The sequence below is a fragment of the Scylla paramamosain genome, chromosome 33 (genome assembly GCF_035594125.1).
Source record: "Scylla paramamosain isolate STU-SP2022 chromosome 33, ASM3559412v1, whole genome shotgun sequence".
NCBI classification, from domain to species: Eukaryota; Metazoa; Arthropoda; class Malacostraca; order Decapoda; family Portunidae; genus Scylla; species Scylla paramamosain.
In genome coordinates, this window is record NC_087183.1 from 977,208 (window position 1) to 1,002,050 (window position 24,843).

Genomic DNA, 24,843 nt, shown 5'->3' on the forward strand with positions numbered 1-24,843 from the left:
ATTAAATAAAGGATACCTAATTAACACACCGGGTCCAATAGAGGGTACCTAATTAACACACTGGGTCCAATAGAGGGTACCTAATTAACACACTGGGTCCAATAGAGGGTACCTAATTAACACACTGGGTCCAATAGAGGGTACCTAATTGACACACCAGGTCCAATAGAGGGTACCTAATTAACACACCTGATCCAATAGAGTAGTGGTTTCCAACCTGTGGGGCGCACCCCCCTAAGGGGGCACGAAGGGCTGCCAGGGGGTGCGTAAGCACTTCATAAAGTGGAAAAATTACTTAGTAGATGATTATATATCAACATTATTGATTTTGATGGAATACATAATTGGTTAAGTATTGAGAAAACATTTCAGATATGAATTATGAAATGTTATTGTCTAAATACAATTATAATTTATTTCAAATGCTACTAAGTAACTAAGGAATTAAACAACTATAAAAGATAGAGAGAGAAACGTGCTGTAAATATAAATATTGTAATGATTACCAGAAACAACGCATCGTTTGTATGGTTCCCATTCGGTTCACGTCTCGGACACGTCAGTACTCCAGCTTTGGGAGTTGGCTGTGTGGCCACACCGCCACAGTAGTATGAGGGTGCGGTGGTAAGACGGTAGCTCTGTGACCGTTCTGGACGTAACAAGTGCCTCATAAATATAACTGTTAATTGCAAAATTACAAAGCTAAGGAATAGTTTTGAGCGTGTGCATTTGTTTATTTCACTAAAATTTTGAAATATGGAAAAGTATTTGATTAAAGGCAAAAGGAAAGCAACTGAAAGTGAACCTCACTCCAATAAATGTGATGAAAGTAGCAAGCATACGAAAACCAGAAAGTATGACAACAGCTATCTCGCTTGGATTTACATCTACGGTTGTTAGTGGAACGGAGAGACCTCAATGTGTGTTGTGTTTAAATATTTTGGCCATGGACAGCATGAAACCAAGCAAATTGAAGCGCCACCTTGAAACACAGCATCCTGAACATGTTGGCAAATCTCTGGAATTTTTTAAAAGGAGACTTGATGAATTTAATAAACAGAGGCGGGCTTTCATGAAGACATCTACCACAGCTGCAAGTGCTTTGCTTGCTTCTTATAAAGTTTCCTACATAATTGCAAGATGCAAAAAAGCTCACAACATAGCAGAAACCTGGGTATTACCCGCTGCTATTGACATGGTGGAAATAATGCTCGATGAACAAAGTGCCAACAAGTTACGCAGCATTCCTCTTGCAGATAATACAGTTGGCAGAAGAATTTCAGACATTAGTGATGATTTATGTGATCAGTTGACAGATGTACTTAAATATTCGCATTTTGGGTTGCAAATAGATGAGGCTACTGATGTAGTGAAAGATGCTCATTTAATAACTTATGTGTGCTATATATCTGCCAATGAAATTAAGGAAGATCTGTTGTTTTGTAAACCTATTGTTGGTAGAGCCACAGCTGTAAAAGTGTTCAACATGATTGACAATTTTTTCAATGAACATGGAATAAGCTGGGAAAATTGTGTTGGACTGTGCACTGATGGAGCCCAGTCAATGGCAGGACGACATGCTGGACTGCAAGCTTTGGTGAGGGAAAAGGCTCCACACACTTCATGGACGCACTGCATGCTTCATAGACAGGCACTTGCATCAGGCAGTATGAATGAAGAGTTAGGTAATTTGCTCAAAGATGTTGTCAGGGTTGTAAATTACATAAAGAACAGTCCATTGAAAGGAAGACTGCACAGTTATGTAAAGATTTTGGTGCTGAACACACTGCTCTACTGTATTACTGTGAATCACGCTGGCTATCCCGTGGAAAAGTACTCCATAGAGTGTATGAACTTAGAAATGAAATTGCTACATTCATTTGTGAAAATAAAAACAAAAATGGAGACTTTTTCACAGATGATTATTTCATTAAAAAACTTGCTTACATGGTTGATATCTTTGAGAAACTTAACCAACTGAATCAGTCTATGCAGGGGCTCCACATGAATATTTTCGCACAGAGTGACAAAATACGTGCATTTATGAAGAAAATTGAGTTATGGAAAAGGAATGTAGAAAATAACAGTTTTGACATGTTACCAAACTTGCAAGAGTTTCTCAAACATACTAGCGTACTAGGTGGAAATTAATTGTTTGCTGAGCACTCTCCTGGGGAAGTGCTCATTTTACTTTAAAGATGTAGACACAAGTGATTACGAATGGATAAGAAACCCATTTGGTGATAACTCTACAAGCACACTGTCTACAGCTGACCAGGAGCAACTTATTGATTTGTCATGTGACGGTTCGCTGAAACTTGTGTTTGATGCAGGACCTTTGGAAAAATTTTGGTACCCTTCCTTGTCAACTAAGGCCATTGGCATTTTATTACGTTTTGTGACATCATACTTGTGTGAATCAGGATTTAGTTCAGTTGCTGTCCTCAAAACAAAATACCGTTCTCGCTCAGTAATAGAAAAGGAATTATGGGTCTCAGTTTCATCACATTCTCCGAGATTTGAGAAACTCTGCTCAGAGAAGCAAGCGCAACCATCACACTAGTAAAGGTAAGCCTATACATTCAGTCATACATAATTATGTATTGTATAATTTTTTTTTATCGCTGATTTGTGCCGACTATGACAGTAAATAGCAGTATTTAAACCAGAGTGGAGGGGGCGCAGGGAACTTGTCATTTAACGAAGGGGGGGCGAGAATTCAAAAAGGTTGGAAACCACTGCAATAGAGGGTACCTAATTAACACACCTGGTCTAAGTCAAAGCCTTACCACACCTGTACTATCCTCAGGTGCAGCCAGCAAGGAGGCAAGCGGCTCATCTGTCAGTGTGCGCCTACCATACTCACAGCCACACCAACGGAGGGCCAACGACACCCAAGTCTAGCCGCAGGAACAAAATTAATGTAGTAGGTGGTGTGGCTGGGAGGTGCAGCTGAGAGTGGTGGTGTGACGAGTGTGGAGGCTTAAGGCTTATAGGTGATGTAAGAGATTAGCTAAGATGTGGCTGGTGCAAAATAGTGTTGAGGTGGTAGGTGGTGTGGCTGGGTGGTGTTGCCAGGGTGGGGGGGGGGAGGGGTGATGCTGTGGCAGGGAGTGATGGCATGGTAATGGAGTGCTGTGATGGAGTGTTAAGCAAAAGTGCACTCATGTTTATTCATTGACTAAAGGTGATGCTGGGAATGTGGGAGGAGGACCCCTTAGGGAACAGTAAGAGAGAGAGAGAGAGAGAGAGAGAGAGAGAGAGAGAGAGAGAGAGAGAGAGAGAGATAATGTAAAATTATTTGTCATTTCCTGTGATTTCTTGTGATTTATGACTGCAAAATTTACACCTAAGAATTATAAAAAAGGAAAATCATGAATCTTGAGAAATGCATTGAAAAGGAAAAAAATTACAGATTACAGTTCATTGCAGTGCAGAAGTTTTGATGTATAAATATTTCTGAACATTCAACAATTATCTTCAAATATTTTCTTAATATTTTATATAATGTTTGATGACGTATGACCCTTGCTGTGGTGCCTTGAAAGCAATTAGTCAATTCACTCGTTCATAAATTGCAACCCATCTTTTTTTACTGTGCCACTTTTCACTATATAGAGGACAGACAGCCATCACCACCACACATCTGCTCCTTTCTCCCTGCAGGTGTGGTGACAAGTAGTGAGGTCACCACTGAATCTGACACACCTGCTGAGCCTGACCTGGTGTCTTTCTGTGCTACCCTGGGCAACAACCGAGCCCTGCGAGTCCCTACCCTCTTCAAGCCAGGTCAGTCATGGTCAGGGGAAGCTCAAATATTTCAGAACAGTGCAGGGATTATCTCCAACACAAATGGAGACCTGCAAAATGTACCTGTCTCCCTCTATATACCAGACAAGCAATCCCTCATAGGGTGGCCCAGGCAAAGCACTACACTCTCATACACGCATCATTCATACTCTTAGTTCTGTCACCTCCTGGTGGTTAGCAGTCATCTCGTAGACCACTCTGCTACACCCCAGGAACTTAGGCATAGCACATCAGGTCATATACTTGGAAAATAAAGTGAAAATACTTGCTCCTGACAAGCTTACAAAACCAATAGTGCACTTGTGAACTCCTCCTAAACTAAGGAGATAAAACACTGTTATATTAGGTGCCTAAGATTGAAAAGTAGATAGACTAAAGCACTTACTGTTTTGTGCCAGTTAGTGTGGAGTTAACACTTGGAGATTGAGAAAAGTACAAGGGGAAGAGACAGTTCACTTCTTAGCCTGGTCTGAGTGTACCATTGTTTGAGGCAGGTGTTAGGCTGGCATGTATATGGATGGACAGGAGAGACAAAGCAGCAGGAATATGGCTAGATTTAAAAACCGTGAGGATTAAGATTGTTTTCAAATTGAGTGGTAATTGAATGATAATGAGGTTGTTAATGCCAAGTAAATAGTGAGTTTCAAAAGATTACACATATTTATGAACCAGGGTGATTGATCAAAATAGGTAGGCATGTTCAGGGACTGACTGCCCTATGTAGGGCTGATGGCTTCTTGCAGCTTTTGTTGTTTTTGTGCTCTTATGTTCTTATAAGGGAATAAAGTCTTAATGAGTAATGATGGAAGAAAAAGACAAGGTTAGTCATCAGGACCAATAAACTGGCATTGGCACTGGTGGCTCTTGGTTTGCATAAGTTGTTTTACATTAATTAGTTTAATGTGACTTAAAATATAATAAATTAAGCCCTTTCACTGCATTAAGCAACAATTTGCAGCATTAAGAAGTATGTATGAAATCTTTATAAGCATGTGCAAAAAAGAAGAGCATGAAAAAGAATAGATTTTGCAATTTTTGGTGGTGTAGTGTAGTGTTTGGGGTAGATCAGCAACAGACATGCCAGAGTGCTGAGTGACTGAGGAAAGATTTGACAGACAGCAGGAAAAGGGTTCATTGAATTTACGTGATCTTTTCACCTCGGCACGACCCGTCGCTGTGCTTACATAAATATTAAGGAAATTTGTTTCCTTTTTTTCTGCATTTTTGTTGTTTCAGCTTTTACATTTAAGGTTGGGGTTAATAAACAAAGATAAACTATATGAATTAGCATTATTCATTTATAGGTTAGGTTAGGTAAGGTTATCACAGTGAAAGGGTTAAAAGAAATCCATCCATCCATACATATGTTCCCTTATTTACCCATATGTTTGCACCCCAAGCTGACTAACCACCACCCTGCCCACCAGACGGGGACTACCAAACTGTGGCTGACATGGTGGGTGGCAGTCACTCCATTACAGAGTCAACTACTAGTCACGAGGAAAGTTTGGACGAGGCCAGAAGTGCGTCATCCCACTGCAGGTCACGGGGACAGGAACTGCAGGCCAGGCAGGGTCACCGTCCCTCCCACGGCGACCCGGATTATAGCTATGCTCACCCTGTGAAGAAGCAGTACCTTCCCCCACCCCTCCACTGTCCTCCACTGACAGCAACAGGTGTATGAGTTAGTGATAGTGAGGTCACTGACAGACAGACTCGCCAAATTGTTCATTAGTAAAAGTTCCATGGCCACTAAGTTTGTAATCTGCTTCTGTGTTTGTATCTTTCCAGCCTTTTTATTCATTGATGTACACTTTTGCCTTTCACTGCTTCCTCCTGTAATCCATTCTATATCTTTATATATTTACATGGAAAGATATGTTTGCATTATTTGGACATTCTCTCTCTCTCTCTCTCTCTCTCTCTCTCTCTCTAATATTGAGGTTCATCTCTTGTCCATAACAAAAGGGCATTTCTGTCTGGTTCCTCAGGTTGGTTGACTAACCCTAAAGCTGCAGGGGTTTTCACACATTTCTCCATTCCATATGTCTCTACTCCTTTGTGGAAAGATGTGTGTTATTTAGGAAGCTCTCTTCTGTCCAAGTTTCTTTTCATCTTTATCATCATGTGTCAAGTCATCCAGTTCTGGCACTATCTTAGTGGCTGTTCTTTGTATTCTTTCCAATCTCTACATAAAACATCACCGAATTAATTAAGCTTAGCAGAAATTATGTGATGTGCCCTACTGATGCTGGTGTGAAGGCGAGGTGTTTGTAGTGAGCCGTGTGATGCCTTCCCCAGTGCTGAATATGGAGAGAGCAGCCAGGCGACACCATACACTGGAGTTTTCTGAGGAGGAGTGCGACCACCCCTCCATCAAGCAAGGTTAGTGTATGGGACAGCCTGTACAGTGTGGATGGATGGATGCATATTGGGATGCATGTACAGGTGGGGTATACTGTATGTTCATGTGTGGTTCAAATTCACAAATAGTATTAAGAAATTGATAGATGCTCTCACACACTGGTTGGTCTACAGTATGTACAAAATATTGTCAGCTGCAAGACCTTCTTTTTTGGCCATTTCCTTACAGTTAGGGGTTGGCACCATGTACAAGTTTCTGTCCCTTGCATCTTCCTCAGTGCCTCCCATCCTTTGTAGCTCTGCCACGTTTCCATACCTCCATTTCACTGTCTTTCCCTCCATCTTCTTCCCTTGACTGTCTTTTTTCAAGCTCTTTCAATCAGGTCCTGGTCTTCTCTTCTTACTGTATGTTCATGCATGCTTCAAATTCACAGCATGATAGCCACAAGCATGGTAACACTAGTGGTGACTGATGCTCTCACTCCCTGATTGGTGGACAGTAATTGCAAGATATTGTTAACTGCAAGACCACAGGTGAATGAAAACAATTCAGATGAAGAGAACAAAACCATTATATTACTTACAGAGAAACTAGGAATGGACTGGATTCTTCCTTCTTGCACCTTTCCCAAGACATGAAGGAGACAGATCAGCAAGTTCCATGAGTGTCTGTGGCTTTGAATCATTTCATTCCTCCCTGATACCTGTCTGCAGTTTTGTGGTGTCCAGGCTGCCCTCCTCTGCCTGTGCCTCTCAGTGATTGGTTAAAGATCAGGGGAATGGGGTGGCCAGTGCTCTTATGAGTCCAGCAGGCAGTTGTGATTTTTTGGTGTGTGTGACAATGCACATTTCAAATGGCCCAAGGAACAAGTCATGCAAAAACTCTAAATGATTGTTTTGATTTTTTTTTTTTATTTCTAGTTGAAAACACTGAATTTCCTACACCATAATTAACTAAAGGAATCATTCCTTGTCCATGGCACACATGTTTGCCATGACTACAGGACACAGACACAGTGGTCCAAGACACTTGTTGCCAGCTTGTCATACCCATTGTAGTTATTTCTTGGCAGGTGTACCAAAGCTTTTGATGTGTACAGGTAGTGAGGGATTTTTTTGGGAGAATGGCATCTGTGAAAGTGAGGGAGGGATGTTGTGTAGGCAGCGGTGGGCCACTCTGGTAGACACGTGTGTGTGGGTGTTTTGTTCTCACAGTCCTCCTGCTGTTATTTGAGGATGGGCATCCTCTCAATGTTTCATAACATTTAGTATGCATCCTGATGCCTTGTGCCCTCACTCTGGCCTCTTCTTGTGTTAGTGTCCCCTCCCCAACACTTTGTCAGCCACTTCTGCACACATCTCCTAACACCTGTAATCCTTGCTGTTCCCTCCACTGCAGTCTGTCTTGTGTAAAGTCACAGTACTCCAGTGTGCCCTTCAGTTAATTCTTTTCTGCCATCCATTGCAAAGATAATGTAATCCATACCAGTGCACATCTGTTTAAATTATTGGAAAGAAATGAGATGATGCTTTTCAAAATGCTTTATCTTTAATTGAGAGATGAGTGTTGGTCAGTGGTTCTGGTGGATGACCTCAACTTTGAGTGAGTTGCTGGATGCATGACACTGCTCTCAACAGTCACCAGGCTGCCACTGAGCAAAGTTTTACAATTCTGTCATGAAGCACCAAACATTATTTTGGCACTTGCCATTTGTATTCCTGTATTGTTTTGATTGCAACTCCTACCCTTGTGATTTTGCCTGTGTTAAGTAGTTTTTTCTCTCTTCTTCTCTCCATTTGCATAAAGATCATATATGAATTCTAAAACATGAAAAATAACAATAATACTCATAATGCAGTGGGAAGTGGACTGGCGCTGGTCCCTGTGTTGCACCGTCACCCAGACCAGCTGTCACCTAGCAGTACAGGCAGTGCCACGTAGTGTGTCACTCAGCCTGTTATGTACTGCCTTTGGCACAGTGTGTGATATCAGACTGATGAGTATGGGTCTTGTCACCACTCAGTGCTGCTACTGTGTCACCCCTCTCTCTGTGGTCATGGGTTTGCTGTGGGTAGTTCACTAAGTAGTGGCAGGGATGTGGAAACACTTGGTGACTACAGCTTATCTCCTATGTTTACTAAATGTGCAATATGACACTCCCATACAATATCGTTATGGAACGTGTCACTTATGCTGCAGCCACTAAGAAACTGTTGCTCTGCACCACCCAAGCACACTGACTGTGGCAAGGTTAAAACTTGACAAAATGATAACTGTATTATTCCCAAACACTTATTGAAGCCACCACCGTCTGGCCTGTTTACTGACTTGTGTAGTCATTGTGTGGCCAGGACAGGCTGGCTGAAATGCTGCTGCAGTGTGATGGCATGCATTCCCCCACAGGAGCAGTGGAGCTCTCCCACCACCATATGCAAAAAAAGGATTAAAATACATAAATATTTTACACTCCATTGACTTGGCAGGAGGTGCATTAGATTTAAGCATTCAGTGCTGTTCAGGTTAGAATCCCCAGCAAAAGTTGCTTTATTTCTACCAAAAACTATTAGATAATGTAGAATACATGATTATTGTAAGTTGTATATTCAGAAACATTATAGTCAAGTAAGGGCTTCAGTAGAAATATGTAAGTTTAGCCACACTTTTCAAAACAAGACAGGCAATGCACAGACCAGCGAGTGACAGCGTCGGTCAGTGGCTGTGTTACCATGTTCTTGTTTCCTCAGCTGGCAAAACTATTATTACAGACTTAGTGAAGCAGTGTCACATGATAGTCCCCTGCCAGGTAACCTACATTATTGCTTCCCCCTTACAGCAGGAGTGGAGCCTCTGGAGCAGCTGATGGCTGACCTGGAGCTGGAGAAGATGGTTCAGGATGCCAGCAAGACAGCTCTTTGACACTTCCAGTAGTGGTAGAAGCCTCCCCTCTCCACCCTCACTCCTCTGCCACTGCTGACCACAACACTGAGGCTGTATTCTTCAGGACCTGATTGTTGCTTGGACTTGAGGCTTCCCTGCTTGGTAACACTACTCTTAAACACTGTGGGCTTTCACTGCAACAATCTCCAAGGTTTACAGAAATGATTAGTCAGGTTCCCCCTGGATATTTTTCTTACTAGTGGAAAATCCTTTTTTAAAGTATCATTAGAATCATGAAAATCCAATAACTTCTACTTCATCCAGTTAAGTGTTATTAAGATACAACACCAAAGTGTTTGAGAATACAGAGCCACAGTTGGCTTATTGCTTTGATCTGTGGCTGAGTGTGTGAACTGGTGTCCTGAGTTCTGCATCAGGCTGTTGGTGCTTCACAGGGAGGTGGCAGCTACTGGGTGATGAAGGTTGAGGCTTCCAGCCGTGCATACACCCCTCATCTTCATGCAGGGAGGTGCACTATGGTGTTCTTGTCAAGCTTGCTTACACAAGTTGCTGTTGTTGTGTCCACACTTGCCTCATACAAGTAATAAGTGATTCTCAGTGAGTGTTGTGTTGTGGTGGTGCAAGATGCTGCTGAGGCTGGAGTTTTGTCCCATTGTGTTGTTGGTTGGTTAACTTCCAAAGCAGAGCACTTTCTGACTCTCTTCCTTTTTGCAGAGACCTGCATTCTCGGAGTCTTCAGTGTTCACCACCAGCTTTGGCTTTCCTCTCCCTTCACTGACCATCCTGGCAAACTGGCCTTTAATTAACTTTGATATCCTCCATGACCAAGAGCAGTCGGTGCAACACCCTACTTGTATTCCTGACCATCTTGGAGATACGCCCAACATTCTTGACCTCTAATCCTTATGCTGTCACCTTATTTTCTCCATTGGGCTCCTCTGATCACAATCTCATATCTGTATCTTGTCCTGTCACTCCACTCCCTCCTCAGGATCCCCCTAAGTGAAAGTGGCTCTGGCATTTTGCCTCTGCTAATCAGAGGGAGCTGAGGAGCTATTACCATCCCTGTGTGCTGAGCACATAACAGAGGTGATAGTGTCTGGCATGGAGGCGAACATTCCTCACTCTTTTTCTTGACCTAAACCTTCCAAACCTTGGTTTAACACAGCTTGTTCTTGTGTTATACATGATAGAGAGGTGGCTCACAAAAGGTACTTGAGCCTTCCATCACCAGAATCTCATGCACTTTATATTTCTGCCCTGAACCATACCAACTCTGTTCTTCAAAAATAAAAAACTTTAAAGATCTAACTCCCTTCATGACTTCTTGCATCTAGCCAAAAAACTTCTCTAATAACTTTGCTTCTTCATCTTTCCCTCCTTCATTTCAACCTGATGGCATCACTGCCATCTCATCTATTTCTAAAGCTGACCATTTGCTCAAATCTTTGCTAAAAACTCTATCTTGGATGATTCAGGCCTTGTTCCTCCCTCTCTTCAACCTTCTGATTACTTCATGCTACTTATTAAAATCCTTCGCAGTGATATTTTCCATGCCCTCACTGGCCTAAACCCTCGGTAGGCTTATGGACCTGATGGGGTCCTTACTTTTGTTCTTCAAAACTGTACCTCCATGTTTGCACCTTGCCTAGTCAAAGTCTTTCAGCTCTGTCTGTCAACATCTACCTTTTCTTCTTGCTGGAAGTTTACCTAAATTCAGCCTGTTCCCTAAAAAGAGTGACCATTCTAATCCTGCAAACTACCATTCTATTGCTCTAATTTCCTGCCTATCTAAAGTTTTTTAATTTATCCTCAATAGGAAGATTCTTAAACATCTATCACTTCACAACCTTCTATCTGATCACCAGTATGGATTCCATCAAGGCTGCTCTGCTGGTGATCTTCTCCCTTTCCTTACTGAATCTTGGTCATACTCTTTAAAGAATTTTGGTGAAACTTTTGTTGTTGCCTTAGACATATCAAAAGCTTTTGATCAAGTCTGGCACAAAGCTTTGATTTCCAAACTACCTTTCTACAGCTTCTATCCTCTGTAACTTCATCCCAAGTTTCTTTTCTGACTGTTCTATTGCTCCTGTGGTAGAGGGTCACTGTTGTTCTAAATCTATTAACAGAGGTGTTCCTCAGGGTTCTGTCCTGTCACCCACTCTTTTCCTATTATCCATCAATGATCTAAATCAAACTTCTTGTCCTCTCCACTCCTAAGCTGATGATACCAACCTGCACTTTTGGACATCTTTTCATAGACATCCAACCCTTCAGGAAGTAAACACTTCACACTGGGAAGCTAGAGACTATCTGACTTCTGATTTTTCAAAAATTTTTCTGATTGGGGCAGAGCAAACTTGGTATTGTTCAATGCCTCAAAAACTTAATTCCTCCAACTGTCAACTCAACACAGCCTTCCAGACAACTATCTCCTCTTCTTCAGTGACACTCAACTGTCCCCCCTTCTACACTGAACATCCTTGGTCTGTCCTTTACTTATAATCTAAACTGAAAACTTCACATCTCATCTCTAGCTAGGACAGCTTCTATGAATCTAGCCATTCTGAGACATCTCTGCCAGTTTTTCTCACCCCCCAGCTGCTAACTCTGTACTGGGCCTTTATCCGTCTATGTATGTAGTATGCTTCACATTACTGGGAGGGGGGGGTTCCACTCATACCACTATTTTAGACAGGGTGGAATCAAAAGTTTTTTTGTGTTATCAATTTTTCTCTTACTGACTGTCTTCAGCCTCTTTTTCATCACCACAATGTTGCATCTCTTGCTATCTTTTACTGCTGTTTTCATGCTAACTGCTCTTCTAATCTTGCGAACTGCATGCCTCCCCTCCTCTTGCCCCTCCTCCTGCAACCTTGCAGCACAAGACTTTCTTCTTTCTTTCATCCCTATTCTGTCCATCTCTCTAATGCAAGAGTTAACCAGTATTCTCAATCATTCATTCGCTTTTCTGGTAAACTCTAGAACTTCCTGCTTGCTTCTGTATTTCCTCCTTTCTGTGACTTCAACTCTTTCAAGCAGGAGGTTTTAAGACACCTATCCTTCAAATTTCAATGATTCTCTTGACATCTCTTTCAGGACTGACCCCTCAGTGGGATCTTTTTTCCTCTTGTTTCCCTTGGCCAGTGAGCCTTAAAAAAAAAAGTCATGTGTACAGTCCTTGCCTTACACCTCTTCTTGTATTCTATTCTAGGAGTTATGAAGCAGTCCTAGCAAGTCTTAGTTATGAAATATGTCATAGCTAGGACAGAATGGAGCATTCTTGTCTTAAATCCACATGGGATGGTAAGACTGAGTCCACCCTGTCTTAGCAGCTTATGACAGATGCTCCTGCTACCAAGATGGCCACCCACAACCACCCCAGCTTAGGAATTATTTACCCAGATAGGATATATTGTATGAATTTATGACACAGAACTCATCAAAAGATACCATGTAGATCATGCAGGTATTCTCTCTGTCACCGATCTAGTAAGAGAAGCCTTATAGAGTGACACAGAAAGGAGCAACCCACTTACCTCTGAAATGAAGGTGACCATATAACACTTAGATATCTTTCTGCTGGGAAGATACAGTTGTGCAGCAGTGATGGCCTTGGGGATTGTTGAGAGAGCCAGCCTTGCCACCAAACCACTTGAAAACTGTTTACATTGAGGCACTGCTACGGGATCATGTTTGCCACATTTCACACGTCTCAAAGACTGAATTACATTGAGGCACTCCTACGGGATCATGTTTGCCACATTTCACACGTCTCAAAGACTGAATTACATTGAGGCACTCCTACGGGATCATGTTTACCACATTTCACACGTCTCAAAGACTGAATTACTATTTTACCCACTATTCAGTGTCTCTTCCTCCAATACAGAAAAACACAGGAAATATTTATAGAAGCTGTTAATTAGCAGTACTAAATGGCAGGTTTTGCTTCATCTTTTAGTATTTGAAATGAAGTAGCACTACACATAGCAGACGGTGATGATTGACGGTGTGTCAAGTTACATGTCTTGCTATCCTGCTGTGTCCTTTTTCCTCATTTGCTCCTTGGACCTTTCCACTATACCCAAGGTGGTGTCAAGACACACTTTTGGAATCAGTATTTTAAATACCTGAGAGATGTATTCCTCAAAAAATAAGCCAAAGTAGCCTTCTGCTGCAGTTTTGCTGGGCAGCTGAAGTAACAGCATACAAATGAGAGTTAAACAAATTGTCCACTAATAATGTACTGCACATATAAGGCATTTAATTACCATATTAATCAACTGTAATACAGACCATTGAAAAGTATGGCTCATATGCTAAATGTACATACAATGTTCATAGGTATGTACAGGAGAACAAAACTGAATACATGTTAACATGAATGAGTGGCAACAGTTATTCACCAATGGGTGATGTCATCTGTAAGATGCATGAGTTCAGAAACTAATGCCCACTGCTAAAACTTCACATAATGCACCCACAGCACCAATGAAACCAGAGGCCCCAGCAACACCAGCAGATGAGGGCTGGATGACTGTAACACCACTGCTGGTGGGTGGATGGCTATGGTCCTCACAGAGAGCCAGACTCTCCTGGAAAGAGGGAAAAAAAGAAATACAGGGAGGGCTTTTTTTTTTTTATGTAGGAGGGACACCACGGAAAAAAAATAATGATAAAAAAAACAAAAACAAACAAACTGAGATGCCAAAAAAACAAAAAACAAACAAACTGAAATGCCAATCCCTGAACAAGGTCCGAAGTAGTAGTCAAAAAATTGAAGCACAAGCATGTTAAAACCTCCCTCTTGAAGGAATTCAAGTCACAGGAAGGTGGAAATACAGAAGCAGGAAGGGAGTTCCAGATTTTACCAAAGAAAGTGATGAATGATTGAGAATACTGGTTAACTCCTGCATTAGAGAGATGGACAGAATAGGAGAGAGAGAAAGAAGAAAGTTTTGTGCAGTGAGGCCGTGGGAGGAGGGGAAGGCATGCAGTTGGCAAGATCAGAAAAGCAGTTAGCATGAAAATAGTGGTAGAAGACAGCTAGAGATGTAACACTGTGGCAATGAGAAAAGAGGCTGAAGACAGTCAGTTAGAGGAGAGGAGTTGATGAGATGAAAAGCTTTTGATTCCACCCTGTCTAGAAGAGCAGTATGAGTGGAACCACCCTAGTCATGTGAAGCATACTCCATACATGGATGGATAAGGCCCCAGTACAGAGTTAGCAGCTGGAAGGGTGAGAAAACTAGTGATGTCTCAGAACACCTAACTTCATAGCTGTTTTAGCTAGAGATGAGATGTGAAGTTTTCAGTTTAGATTGTAACTAAAAGACAGGATGTTCAGTGTAGAAGAGAGGGACAGTTGAGTGTCACTGAAGAAGAGGGGATAGTTGTCTGGAAGGTTGTTTTAAATTGATAGATGGAGGAATTAAGTTTTTGAGTTACTGAACAATACCAAGTTTGTTCTGCCCCAATCAGAAATTTTGGAGATATTAAAAGTCAGGCGCTCTGTGGCTTCCCTGTGTGAACTGAAGGGTTGGATGTCTAGAGACATGGAAAAGTGCAGGATGGTATCATCAGCTTAGGAGTGGATAGGACAAGAAGTTTGGTTTAGAAGATTATAGATGAATAATAGGAAGAGAGTGGGTGACAGGACAGAACCATGAGGAACACCATTACTAATAGATTTAGAAGAACAGTGACCATCTACCACAGCAGCAATAGAATGGTCAGAAAGGAAACTTGAGATGAAGTTACAGAGAGAAGAATAGAAGCCATAGGAGGGTAGTTTGGAAATCAAAGCTTTGTGCCAGACTCTATCAAAAGCTTTCGATATGTCCAAGGCAACAACAAAAGTTTCACCAAAATCTCTAAAAGAGGATGACCAAGACTCAGTAAGGAAAGCCAAAGTATCACCAGTATAGCAGCCTTGACAGAACCCATACTGGTGATCAGATAGAAGGTTGTGAAGTGATAAATGTTTAAGAATCTTCCTGTTGAGGATAGATTCAAAAACTTTAGACAGGCAGGAAATTAAAGCAATAGGATGGTAGTTTGAGGGATTAGAATGGTCACCCTTTTTAGGAACTTTTTAGGAATGTAGGCAAACTTCCAACAAGAAGGAAGGTAGATGTTGACAGACAGAGTTGAAAGAGTTTGACTAAACAAGAGCAAGCACAGAGGTGCAGTTTCAGAGAACAATAGGAGGGACTCGTATAAGGTCCATAAGCCTTCTGAGGGTTATGCCAGTGAAGGCATGAAGTAGTCAGAGGGTGGAAGAGAGGAAGGAACAAGGCCTACAGTAGTGCTTTTAACAAAGGTGAAGAGTTCAGCTTTAGAGATGGATGTGATAGTAGTGCCATCTGGCTGAAATAAAGGAGGTAAAAAAGAAGAAAAGTTATTGGAGATATCTTTGATTAAATGCGAGAAGTCACGAGGGGAGTTAGATCTTGAAAGACTGACACTTTCTATCAATGAAGAAGTTTTTGGCTAGTCAGAGAATACACTTGGCATGGTTTTTAGCAGAAATATAAAGCACACAAAATTTTGGTGATGGAAGGCTCGAGTAATTTTTGTGGGCCACCTCTCTATCATGTATTGCACAAGAACAAGCTGTGTTAAACCAAGGTTTGGAAGGTTTAGGTCAAGAAAAACAGTGAGGAACGTACGCCTCCATACCAGACACTATCACCTCTGTTATGCAATCAGCACACAGACACAGGTCTCTGACAAGGAAGCAGTGGTCATTCCAAGGAAAATCAACAAAATACCTCCTTAGGTCCCCCCAACTAGCCGAGACAAAATGCCAGAGGCACCTACACTTATGGGTATCCTGAGGAGAGACTGGAGCAATAGAACAAGATACAGATATGAGATTGTGATTGGAGGACTCCAACGGAGAAGAGAGGGTGACAGCATAAGCAGAAGGATTAGAGGTTAGGAAAAGGTCAAGAATGTTAGGCATATCTCCAAGATGGTAAGGAACACAAGTAGGGTGTTGTACCAATTGCTCTAGGTTGTGGAGGATAGCAAAGTTGAAGGCTAGTTCACCAGGATGGTCAGTGAAGGGAGAGGAAAGTCAAAGCTGGTGGTGAACATTGAAGTCTCCAAGAATGGAGATCTCTGCAAAAGGGAAGAGAGACAGAATGTGCTCCACTTTGGAAGCTAAGTAGTCAAAAAATTTCTTATAGTCAGAGGAATTAGGTGAGAGGTATACAGTACAGATAAATTTAGAGAGTGACTCTGTAGCCAGATGGTGGAAAACTCAGAAGATTCAAGAGCACATAGACACCCTCCCTCCCACCACCTCTCCCTCCCTGTCAGGGACTGGCAGTTCTGCAAATGCTGTTAGTGACAGCATCCGTAGGACAACAGTGTAGGTGGTGTCCTCTGGAGGTCCTTCACCTGCATGGAGCTAAGTCCACCTGTTGCAATACTTGAATGTGTAAGTACTCATCTTGAAGATTTTAATCACTGCAGTGGTCACCATCTCAGACCTGACTGCCACAGGTACTTACTGTACACACTGCTATCTATAATCCAGTGCTTAGCAGGTTCTTGGTTATGGTTATCAACTATCTGGGTAAATTTTACACAGCATCAACCTTAAATTACAACATGTACACAACAGCAAACTTTGGAGGGGTTTTAAGCATTGCTACCATCAGTCCAACCTACCTGACCAACCTAACAACCTACCCTAACCTAATTCTTCCTCAACAATGTAGAACATTTATTTAACCTCAACAGTGTAGAACATATTTAAAATAATATTTTTTTCTAGAAGTTTGGGTCCCAAAGGGTGAGCAGAAAGAAACAATTTTTATCTCCCATTATGCAACAAAGTCATTTAGGGAATTTGGTCATATTACTTAAAGCAGTGTCCAAAACATTAGTTAACTAAATTCCATATGCAGTTTACAGTTTGGTCAAGATAAAATAATAAGCAAATATGCTGCTAGTGGGCAAATTTTTACTCTCTCCAGTTTTCTAATGTGGATGAAACTATTTATTTCTCGTATTTTTTTGCCTGTTTTGAATCAGTATGGTTCTTGTTTTTATGGAAATCATGAGCCATTACTTTTTACTCCCTGACCCACCATCCCCTCAGAAACTAATTATTTGCAGTAAACAAAAGCAGTTAATACAAAACAGACTGATATGTACAAGAAAAAGGTAGATTGGCCCTCACAAATAAGCAGCCACTCACTGTGGCCACCAGCCAGCTGTCATACACCACCACCTAATCCAACCAAGTTAACCATACTAACCTATGTAATGTAACAGAACGAAATAACATAACCTAACCAAACAAACCTAAACTAACTTGCCTCCCAAAAATAGATGTTTAAAAATTGCCATCAGCATTATAAATAATTTGCAGTGGGTAAATATGGGTTTAAATTACTCAATGACAATCTCTATCTGATGAGAAAAGTAAGAAAAGCCATGTTGAGACTGGTGAAAGAGTGAAAGAATTCCCTACTGTGTGGCCTGGAACCATAAGCCATAACTTCACTCACTGGCAGGAGCACTCACACCTGTTTGGTTATATCACAGCAATTCCATCCCTATAGCTCTCTAGGCCCCTGATGTGTCAACCACACCATGCTAGGTTCGCAACTATGCTAACAAGAGTGTGATAGGCAAAGCTGATGAACTCACTAGTGCCTGTAGCATGATGATGTTCTGCAGCAGCCTTGCTCTTCACGTGGCTCCGTAGGTCCTTAAACTTCCTCAGAGCTACCCACTCGGCTGACTGCGTTCACACGTGCAGCCACCTCCTCCCAAGTCTTGTTCTTTTCTGTGGTGATTCTATTGTCCAGCCTTTCCAGAATCACTGCAGCCTGATTTTACACCTCCTCCACCAAGGCTAAGGTCTCGGTGTCAGTGAACCAAGGTCTTATTTTCTTAGGAGGTTTGCTGGCCATGACTGGAATACTATGATTGGTGGCTGTGGGCACATAACAGTTTGTAAACAATGTCTTATGGCATTCTTGGTGATAACACAAAGCCTTCCTGTGATTGGCTGCCTTGTGTGTTACGTTGAATCAGTGACATATCGCCTCCGGCAGCCAATGAGCACTCTTAGATGCATCCTGATGCTTCCTCCTCTGGGCAGCAATGACTGCTGCCACTGCTGCTGCTTGATCAAGGAGTGAGGATCCACACTTCCAGATTCTAACAATGCAACACCAGACATCCCTGTAAAGGATTGACATTGATGATTGACAAATTTAAAACCCTTTGAGGGAATGAAATGCAATAAAACTCAAGTGAAGACATGATCATCTTTATATTTGACCTTATAACTCTCCTTAACAAATGTTCCTTTGTCAAAACCTTAAATTACTGAAAGACATGTGATGGGAATATAGAAAAATGGGTATGTAAAATCTTTAGGAAGTAAAAAAAAACTTCATATGAAAGAACAAGATCTTCCAAATGAATTTATCTGAGTATGTTATGTTAACTTATGAAGTAATAATAATAATAATAATAATAATAACTATTCTCATTAAAAAAGTTATTGAAAACCCCAATACCTAAATCCCAATACCTAACATTATAGCACTTAAAGGATACATCAATACTTATACTACGATTGCAATGATGCTAATAACATACTGTACACCATGTTACAAGTGCAGATTGCTCCTTAAGAAATTAGAAAAACTATTGGGCTGTTTTGCACACTATTTACCTAAACATGTGTAGCACCATCCTCAAAAACAAAGACAATTTCTTCATCACACCTGAACTTGTACTTTGCATGAACAAAACATATTTGAATTGTGTTGATCTATTTATGTAATAATTTGCTATATACATATTATGTAACCTAACAATTTCCACATCCGTACATTCTAAAAGAACATGAAATTCTTCTCCTACTACCTCAGCATTACACTTGTTATATACCCTATCTTCTCTACTGATACCTTGATACCTACCAACATTTACAGGAAGTCCATTATTACAAGTTTTAAATTTAGTCACTAATAATCTGTCACCTTTGTTAACTTTTCTAAATATTGTTCTCTGCCAAAATCTGTCTTAAACACCCTATAATTACTACTTAATGATTTTGTTTCAAAATTATGATGCCAAGTTACAAGCCACTGATCTTTCAATCTCTGTTCCACAGCTTTCTTCACCCATCTTGAATTAGGAACATCTTGCAACAACCACATACCAAACATTCCACAGTCATTACAAATATTCTTTATACAAGCTAACCATGGAGAAGTATAAAGCCCTAACCTATCCAGCTGCAATAGACATTGGTACATTACATAACACAATTTAGTATTTTTACCTGAAATTAGCCTAGACCAATAACCTATCATTTTTTTCTTTATATAAATATCAAGTGGAAATACACCCAGTTCACCATACACCATGTCATTACAAGTATTCTTATGAACACCCAAAACCTGTTTTAGAAATTTCATGTACATATACTCTAACTCCCTAGCAATATGGTAACCCCAAATTTCAGATGCATAAGTCAATATAGGTAACACCGTGGCGGTAAATAATTCGAGTTGTATATCCACTGGCAAGTCAAACTTCCTACACTTACTTGTTTATTAATGAGTACATTGCTCCTGTGGCTGTCTCTTTTAGCTCCAGCTCACCTTTGTGAAACCTCCAATTATAATTTAATAACACTCCAATATACTTATACTCTGTCACTACTTCATTGTTTTTACCACCAAATTCAAATTCATAGATAAATTTTCTCTTCCCTACTTTTGTTTTGTTACAATTTAGCTTCAATTTCCATTCATTACAATATAAATTCAGAGCAACCAATGCCTGCTTCATTCCATCCTCACTGTCACACAAAATAACTGTATCATCTGCATACATAATAACAAATAGTTTAAGGTACATGTTTAAGAAATCATCACCAAAATTTACATAACTGCAATTATATTCAATTAATTTACTTTCAATATCATTCAAATAAAAAGCAAAAAGCACTGGTGATAAATTTTCCCCCTGTTTTAACCCCACATTGCAAACAAAGGTGTCTGAAAGCTCCTGGTTAAGCATGACACATGATCTAATATTATTATACATATTTTTTATTACATTTAGAATTTTCCCTTGCACCTTTTCCTTCACAAGCTTACACCATAAACCTTCACGCCATACCATATCAAAGGCTTTCTTGTGATCAACAAATAAACAAAATAGCTTTCTCTTCTTCCAGTTAAATAATCAATTACACATTTCAACAAAAATATATGATCCAGAGTGGAATATCCATGTCTAAAGCCCGCTCGTGTTTCATTAATGATAGATAAGGTGTTTGAATAATCATAAGTCTTTCATTAAGTATGGAGGTGAACAGCTTCCCCATGCAGCTAAGTAAGGTGATGCCCCTGTAATTACTAACATCCTGGATGTCTCCCTTTTTATAGAGTGGCACTATTGTACTCTGTTTACAACAGGAAGTGTACTTTGTATCCTACATTTAATTCTTGCATGTAGTCCACAGTGTACATCAGTGTGTGTGTATTAACCTAGCTGTATTGTACAGGGCATGAGCCAAAGCTCATTTTGTCCTGTCTCCATAACCATATTTATCTGGTTTGTCTTTAAACACTGTTAACCACAACTACTTTTTCCTTCAAATCATTCCAGATTTCAATAGTTCTATATGGGAAGCTGTATTTCTTGACATTGCTTGAACATACACTCCTTTATTTTCTTCCCATGCCTCCTTGTCTGTCTCTCTCCCTGCTCCATCTGTGGTACCAAGTCATTTCTGTCTGTTCTTTCTGTATTGTTTACTATTACTAATTTGTACATTGTTATCAGGTCTCCTCTTTCTCTTCTCCCTTGTAGTGTTGGTAATCCCATCTCTTCAAGTCTTTCTTCATAATTTAAGTCTTTTAATTCTGGTACCATCTTTGTCGCTATCCTCTGTATTCTTTCCAGTCTCCGTATGTCTTTTTTTCTACGTGGAGCTCAAACTACTGCTGCATGTTCAATTTAGGATGTATCATGCTTATTATAACTTGCTTCATAATTTCTTTATCTAAATAGTTAAACACCACCCTAATGTCTATCAACAAGCTGTATATAGAGCTAAATATTCTGATTATGTGCCTTTCAGGTGATAGTGTGTCCTGAATCATTACTCAAAAATCTTTTTCCTCATTACTTTTTGTTATTATTTCTCCTCCCATTTTGTAATTCCATGGTCTCTTTTTACTTTTTCTATTTCCATCATGTGGCATTTTCTGGCATTAAATTCTAGTTTCCATCTTTGGCTCCATGCTTGCCAATATCCATCTTGCCAATATCCTTTTGTAATTCCTTGCTGTCAGTTTCATTCTTCATTTTCATTATTTTTGCATCATCAGCAAAAAGATTTATATAACTATATAGATGCCCTGTCATATCATCTACATATATCTGAAACATAATAGGGCCAACAAAGACCCTTGTGGTACCCCACTTGTCACTTTCTGCTAACTTGAATTAGCATCTCTAATTACTGTTGTCACTTCCCTCCCTTGTAAATAATCCTCCATCCATCTCAATGTTGCTCCCTTTAGTCCTTCTCCATTCTCTAGCTTCCACATAAGACTCTTAAGGGGAACTTTATCAGATGCTTTTTAGAGATCCTGGTGTACCGGATCAACCCATCTCTCACTTCCCTCCCTTGTAAATAGTCCTCCATCCATTTCAATGTTGCTCCCTTTAGCCCTCCTCCATTCTCTGGCTTCCACATACGACTTTTGTGGGGAGCTTTATCGGATGCTTTTTTGAGATTCAGGTATACCACATCAACCCATCCGTCCCTCTCTTGCACTCCATCTTTTACTCTCATGTAGAAGCTCACTAGATTTGTGACACTGGATCTTCCTTTCCTGAATCCAAATTGCTTTTCTGTAATAATCTTTTCATCTTCTCAATACTGCACCAATCTGTTTTTAATTACTATTTCACAAAGCTTGGTTACAATACTTGTTAGTGACACTGATCCATAATTTAATGTTTCCATTTTATTTCTCCCTTTGTGTATTGGCACTACATTAGCTCTTTTCCATTGCCTTGGTTCCTGAGGCATTGCTAGTGTTGTGATTAACAAGTAGTTTATCCACATGAAGATTTGTATGTTGAGGTATAAGAACTGGACATGGAGATGAGTACAACAAATGTTGGAGTTGCAAGAGATGTGCGTTCTGGAAGGTTCCTTGCAACTCGTTTTGCTCAAAACTCATCATAATTTTTTGGTAACATTAAAAAAATTGCATATTCCACAATGTAACGCCACACCAGATCTTGTCGTACTGCTGGCGGAGGTAGAAGGGAGTGGGCCCATATTCTTCACTGAGATATGCAATGTGTCACAGTTAAGACAGATGTGTATCACAACTTTGAACACTTTTCATAATACATTTATCAGAAGTCTGTCATAAGTGTCTTGCCAGATGTAGCGCTTACTTATTTTAAAATACTACATGACAAAATATAAGGTGTTATTTGCAACATTTTATACCGTATTTGATGGCTCATAAGACGCACCTTTTCTCCCCCCCCCCTAAAAAAAAAACTGTCATGAAATGAGCCTGCGTCCTATGAGGCCAAGGTTCAGCATTGAGGCAGTGGTTGGTGGTAAGACTATGGCAACAGAGGCTCTGAAATCAAACCCCAGAAATCTTCGCATATGTAAACAAAGTGATGATTTATACTACACCACAAAACAAGTCTTCCTTTCAAGGTAACAATATATATTAGGTCATACTTACCGGTAATTCACACAGAATGACGCCAGTCAGGAAGGATTTGCCCGAGTGACCATGCACACGCATTGCATGTACCAAAACAAACACGTGGTCGGTTACGCGCCTAACCCGGTGACACGGCAAGCTTCACTGCGTTCTTAATACTGTGATGCCGTTACTCCTTGAGGTAAGACGCACTTTCATACAGTTAAAATTACACCTATCTTTTGACATTCTTATGAACAAACTTTATTAACCCCGTAGTCTCTCACAGTCGCTGCCGACGCCATATGCCAGGTACATGTTTACACCTCACAAGAGGATTAGTAAGTAGGCTACTAGCAAATATTAAAGTTTTTAGATGCAAAATATTGGGATCTAATAATTATCTAAATGCATGTGAGAGTCTTCAAATGTCAGGTGAAATACTGCACTTCATATTCAGAGCTTAAGTCCGCTCATTTATTTATTTATTTTTATTTATTTATTTATTAATATTTATTTATTTATTTATTTACTTTTTTTTATTTCAATGTCTGTCAAAACTGGGTGCGTCTTATGAGCCCATGCGTCTTATGAGCCATCAAATACGATGTTTTACAAATAATTCCTGTGCTTATGTGTGTTTGGAGAAAAGGTACAGTGGATAAAACAGTGATTCATTCATTGAAATGTTATGTTAAGTGCAATCCCATTAAAGCGCCTCATTGTAAACAATCATCTGAGTTGTTTTACAATGGTGAGAAATAAAATGCAATGAAAACCTGCAAAATAGGATTTTTTTTCTTTCCCAGAATGTAAGACTATACTAATTAGTAATACTATCCCCCCCAAATCTCATTAGCACTGAGGCACAGCAGGGGCACAACACAATGAAGTGCATCAGAAAAATATCTCAAAGTTTATATTGAATAATGAAAAATAAGAGAAAAAAATCACTGAATCTTTTACAAAACTGACAAGACTACTCTTCCTACATGACCTGTGGTGAAGGCTGGAACTTTGCACTCCCTCAGCCCTCTCTCTCCACACCCTGATGCTCCTGCTCCCACAAGCTTTACTGGACGCATACACGGTCCCTGTTTTCTTTTTTAACAGTGTAAGGAGCATTTGTATGTACTCAAAAGTTGTTTTGATGATGATGTTCTGCATCACTTGAAACACTCAGAACATTTATTTTTGGATAGATTATTCCTTCCTCGGGGACGATGTTGTTGTGTTCTGGCCACCTTGGCTGCCATAAAACAACTAATTTGGTCCATAGTGCCAATCTTAAACTTACAGTTGGCAAAGGGAACAACACTGAGCACAATTTCATTCTGCAAGTAAGCTGCTTGTATCTCTGAATGCTTGTAACTCAGACACCCACTGTATACTATACATAACACGTATGTATTTGTTTTTACTACTTGTGATGCCAATGGTAGGAATGTGTGACCCATACGCAACTCAAAGAAATAATGCGTGAAAGTCAGGAAGGTAAGAATTTATGACTCAGCGTGAGACTCCAGGATCACAAAAGTCAGACACAGTGACTCTCCTCTCATGGAGGTACTGCAGGTTGTCTCTGGCTTGCCTCACACCCCCACTTCACTCAGCACCTCATCCACCTCCCACCCTCACAACCTTGCCTCTGTGTCTTCCGTCTGCCAGCCTGCCTTCTCTTCTCCAGTATTTGTTTTCAGTATAGCATTACAGCTCTCTTTCAGTTTCATCTAGTGTCATCCTGATCATATTTATGCTTTCTTCCCTAACACTGCTCAGCTCTTTCATTCTTTTTATTACACACCTCCCACTCTGGATGCACATCACTCAAGCATGCTACCTGGGCTCTCTCTCTCTCTCTCTCTCTCTCTCTCTCTCAGACAATAGGATTCAGTAAGTCTGTAGCAATACCTGTGATGTTTGCAACGGCACTTGTGACATAGTGAAATTTGTCTGCTGTCAAGATCTTCATGAAAGCAGAGACTAATGGGGACACCATTAAGGGAGTGAAGAGCTCTGCAGCAAGGT

The 24,843-nt window shown here is 40.4% G+C and overlaps 1 protein-coding gene and 2 long non-coding RNA genes across 4 annotated transcripts; 2 read left to right on the forward strand and 1 right to left on the reverse strand.

Annotated features, from left to right (window-relative positions):
• The first annotated feature begins 955 nt into the window (after positions 1-955).
• On the forward strand, positions 956-2,904 carry LOC135089422 (zinc finger BED domain-containing protein 5-like). Its single transcript, XM_063984963.1, has 3 exons — positions 956-1,685; positions 2,199-2,381; positions 2,810-2,904. Exons 1-3 carry the CDS (start codon positions 956-958, stop codon positions 2,902-2,904), a joined length of 1,008 nt encoding a protein of 335 aa, XP_063841033.1.
• Positions 2,905-3,382: 478 nt separating this feature from the next.
• Positions 3,383-15,427, forward strand: LOC135089519 (uncharacterized). The gene is made up of 2 exons (XR_010261515.1): positions 3,383-6,195; positions 9,009-15,427. It is a non-coding gene; the product is annotated as an uncharacterized LOC135089519 (long non-coding RNA).
• LOC135089520 (uncharacterized) lies at positions 13,533-23,607 on the reverse strand. 2 transcript variants are annotated; one of them, XR_010261516.1, is made up of 3 exons: positions 22,855-23,607; positions 17,747-18,286; positions 13,533-13,674 (listed from the first exon to the last, which is right to left on the reverse strand). It is a non-coding gene; the product is annotated as an uncharacterized LOC135089520 (long non-coding RNA). The 2 variants fall into 2 exon arrangements; XR_010261517.1 differs by lacking the exon at positions 13,533-13,674 and adding an exon at positions 16,150-16,506.
• Between the last annotated feature and the right edge of the window lie 1,236 nt (positions 23,608-24,843).

Excerpts from the sequence above, each read along its gene's own strand:
- LOC135089422 (XM_063984963.1), top strand. The coding sequence starts at position 956 with ATGAAACCAAGCAAATTGAAGCGCCACCTTGAAACACAGCATCCTGAA. Across the intron at positions 1,686-2,198 it reads CAGTATGAATGAAGAGTTAG|ATGTAGACACAAGTGATTAC; the intron begins GTAATTTGCTCA and ends TTTACTTTAAAG. Across the intron at positions 2,382-2,809 it reads CTTGTCAACTAAGGCCATTG|GTGCAGCCAGCAAGGAGGCA; the intron begins GCATTTTATTAC and ends TACTATCCTCAG.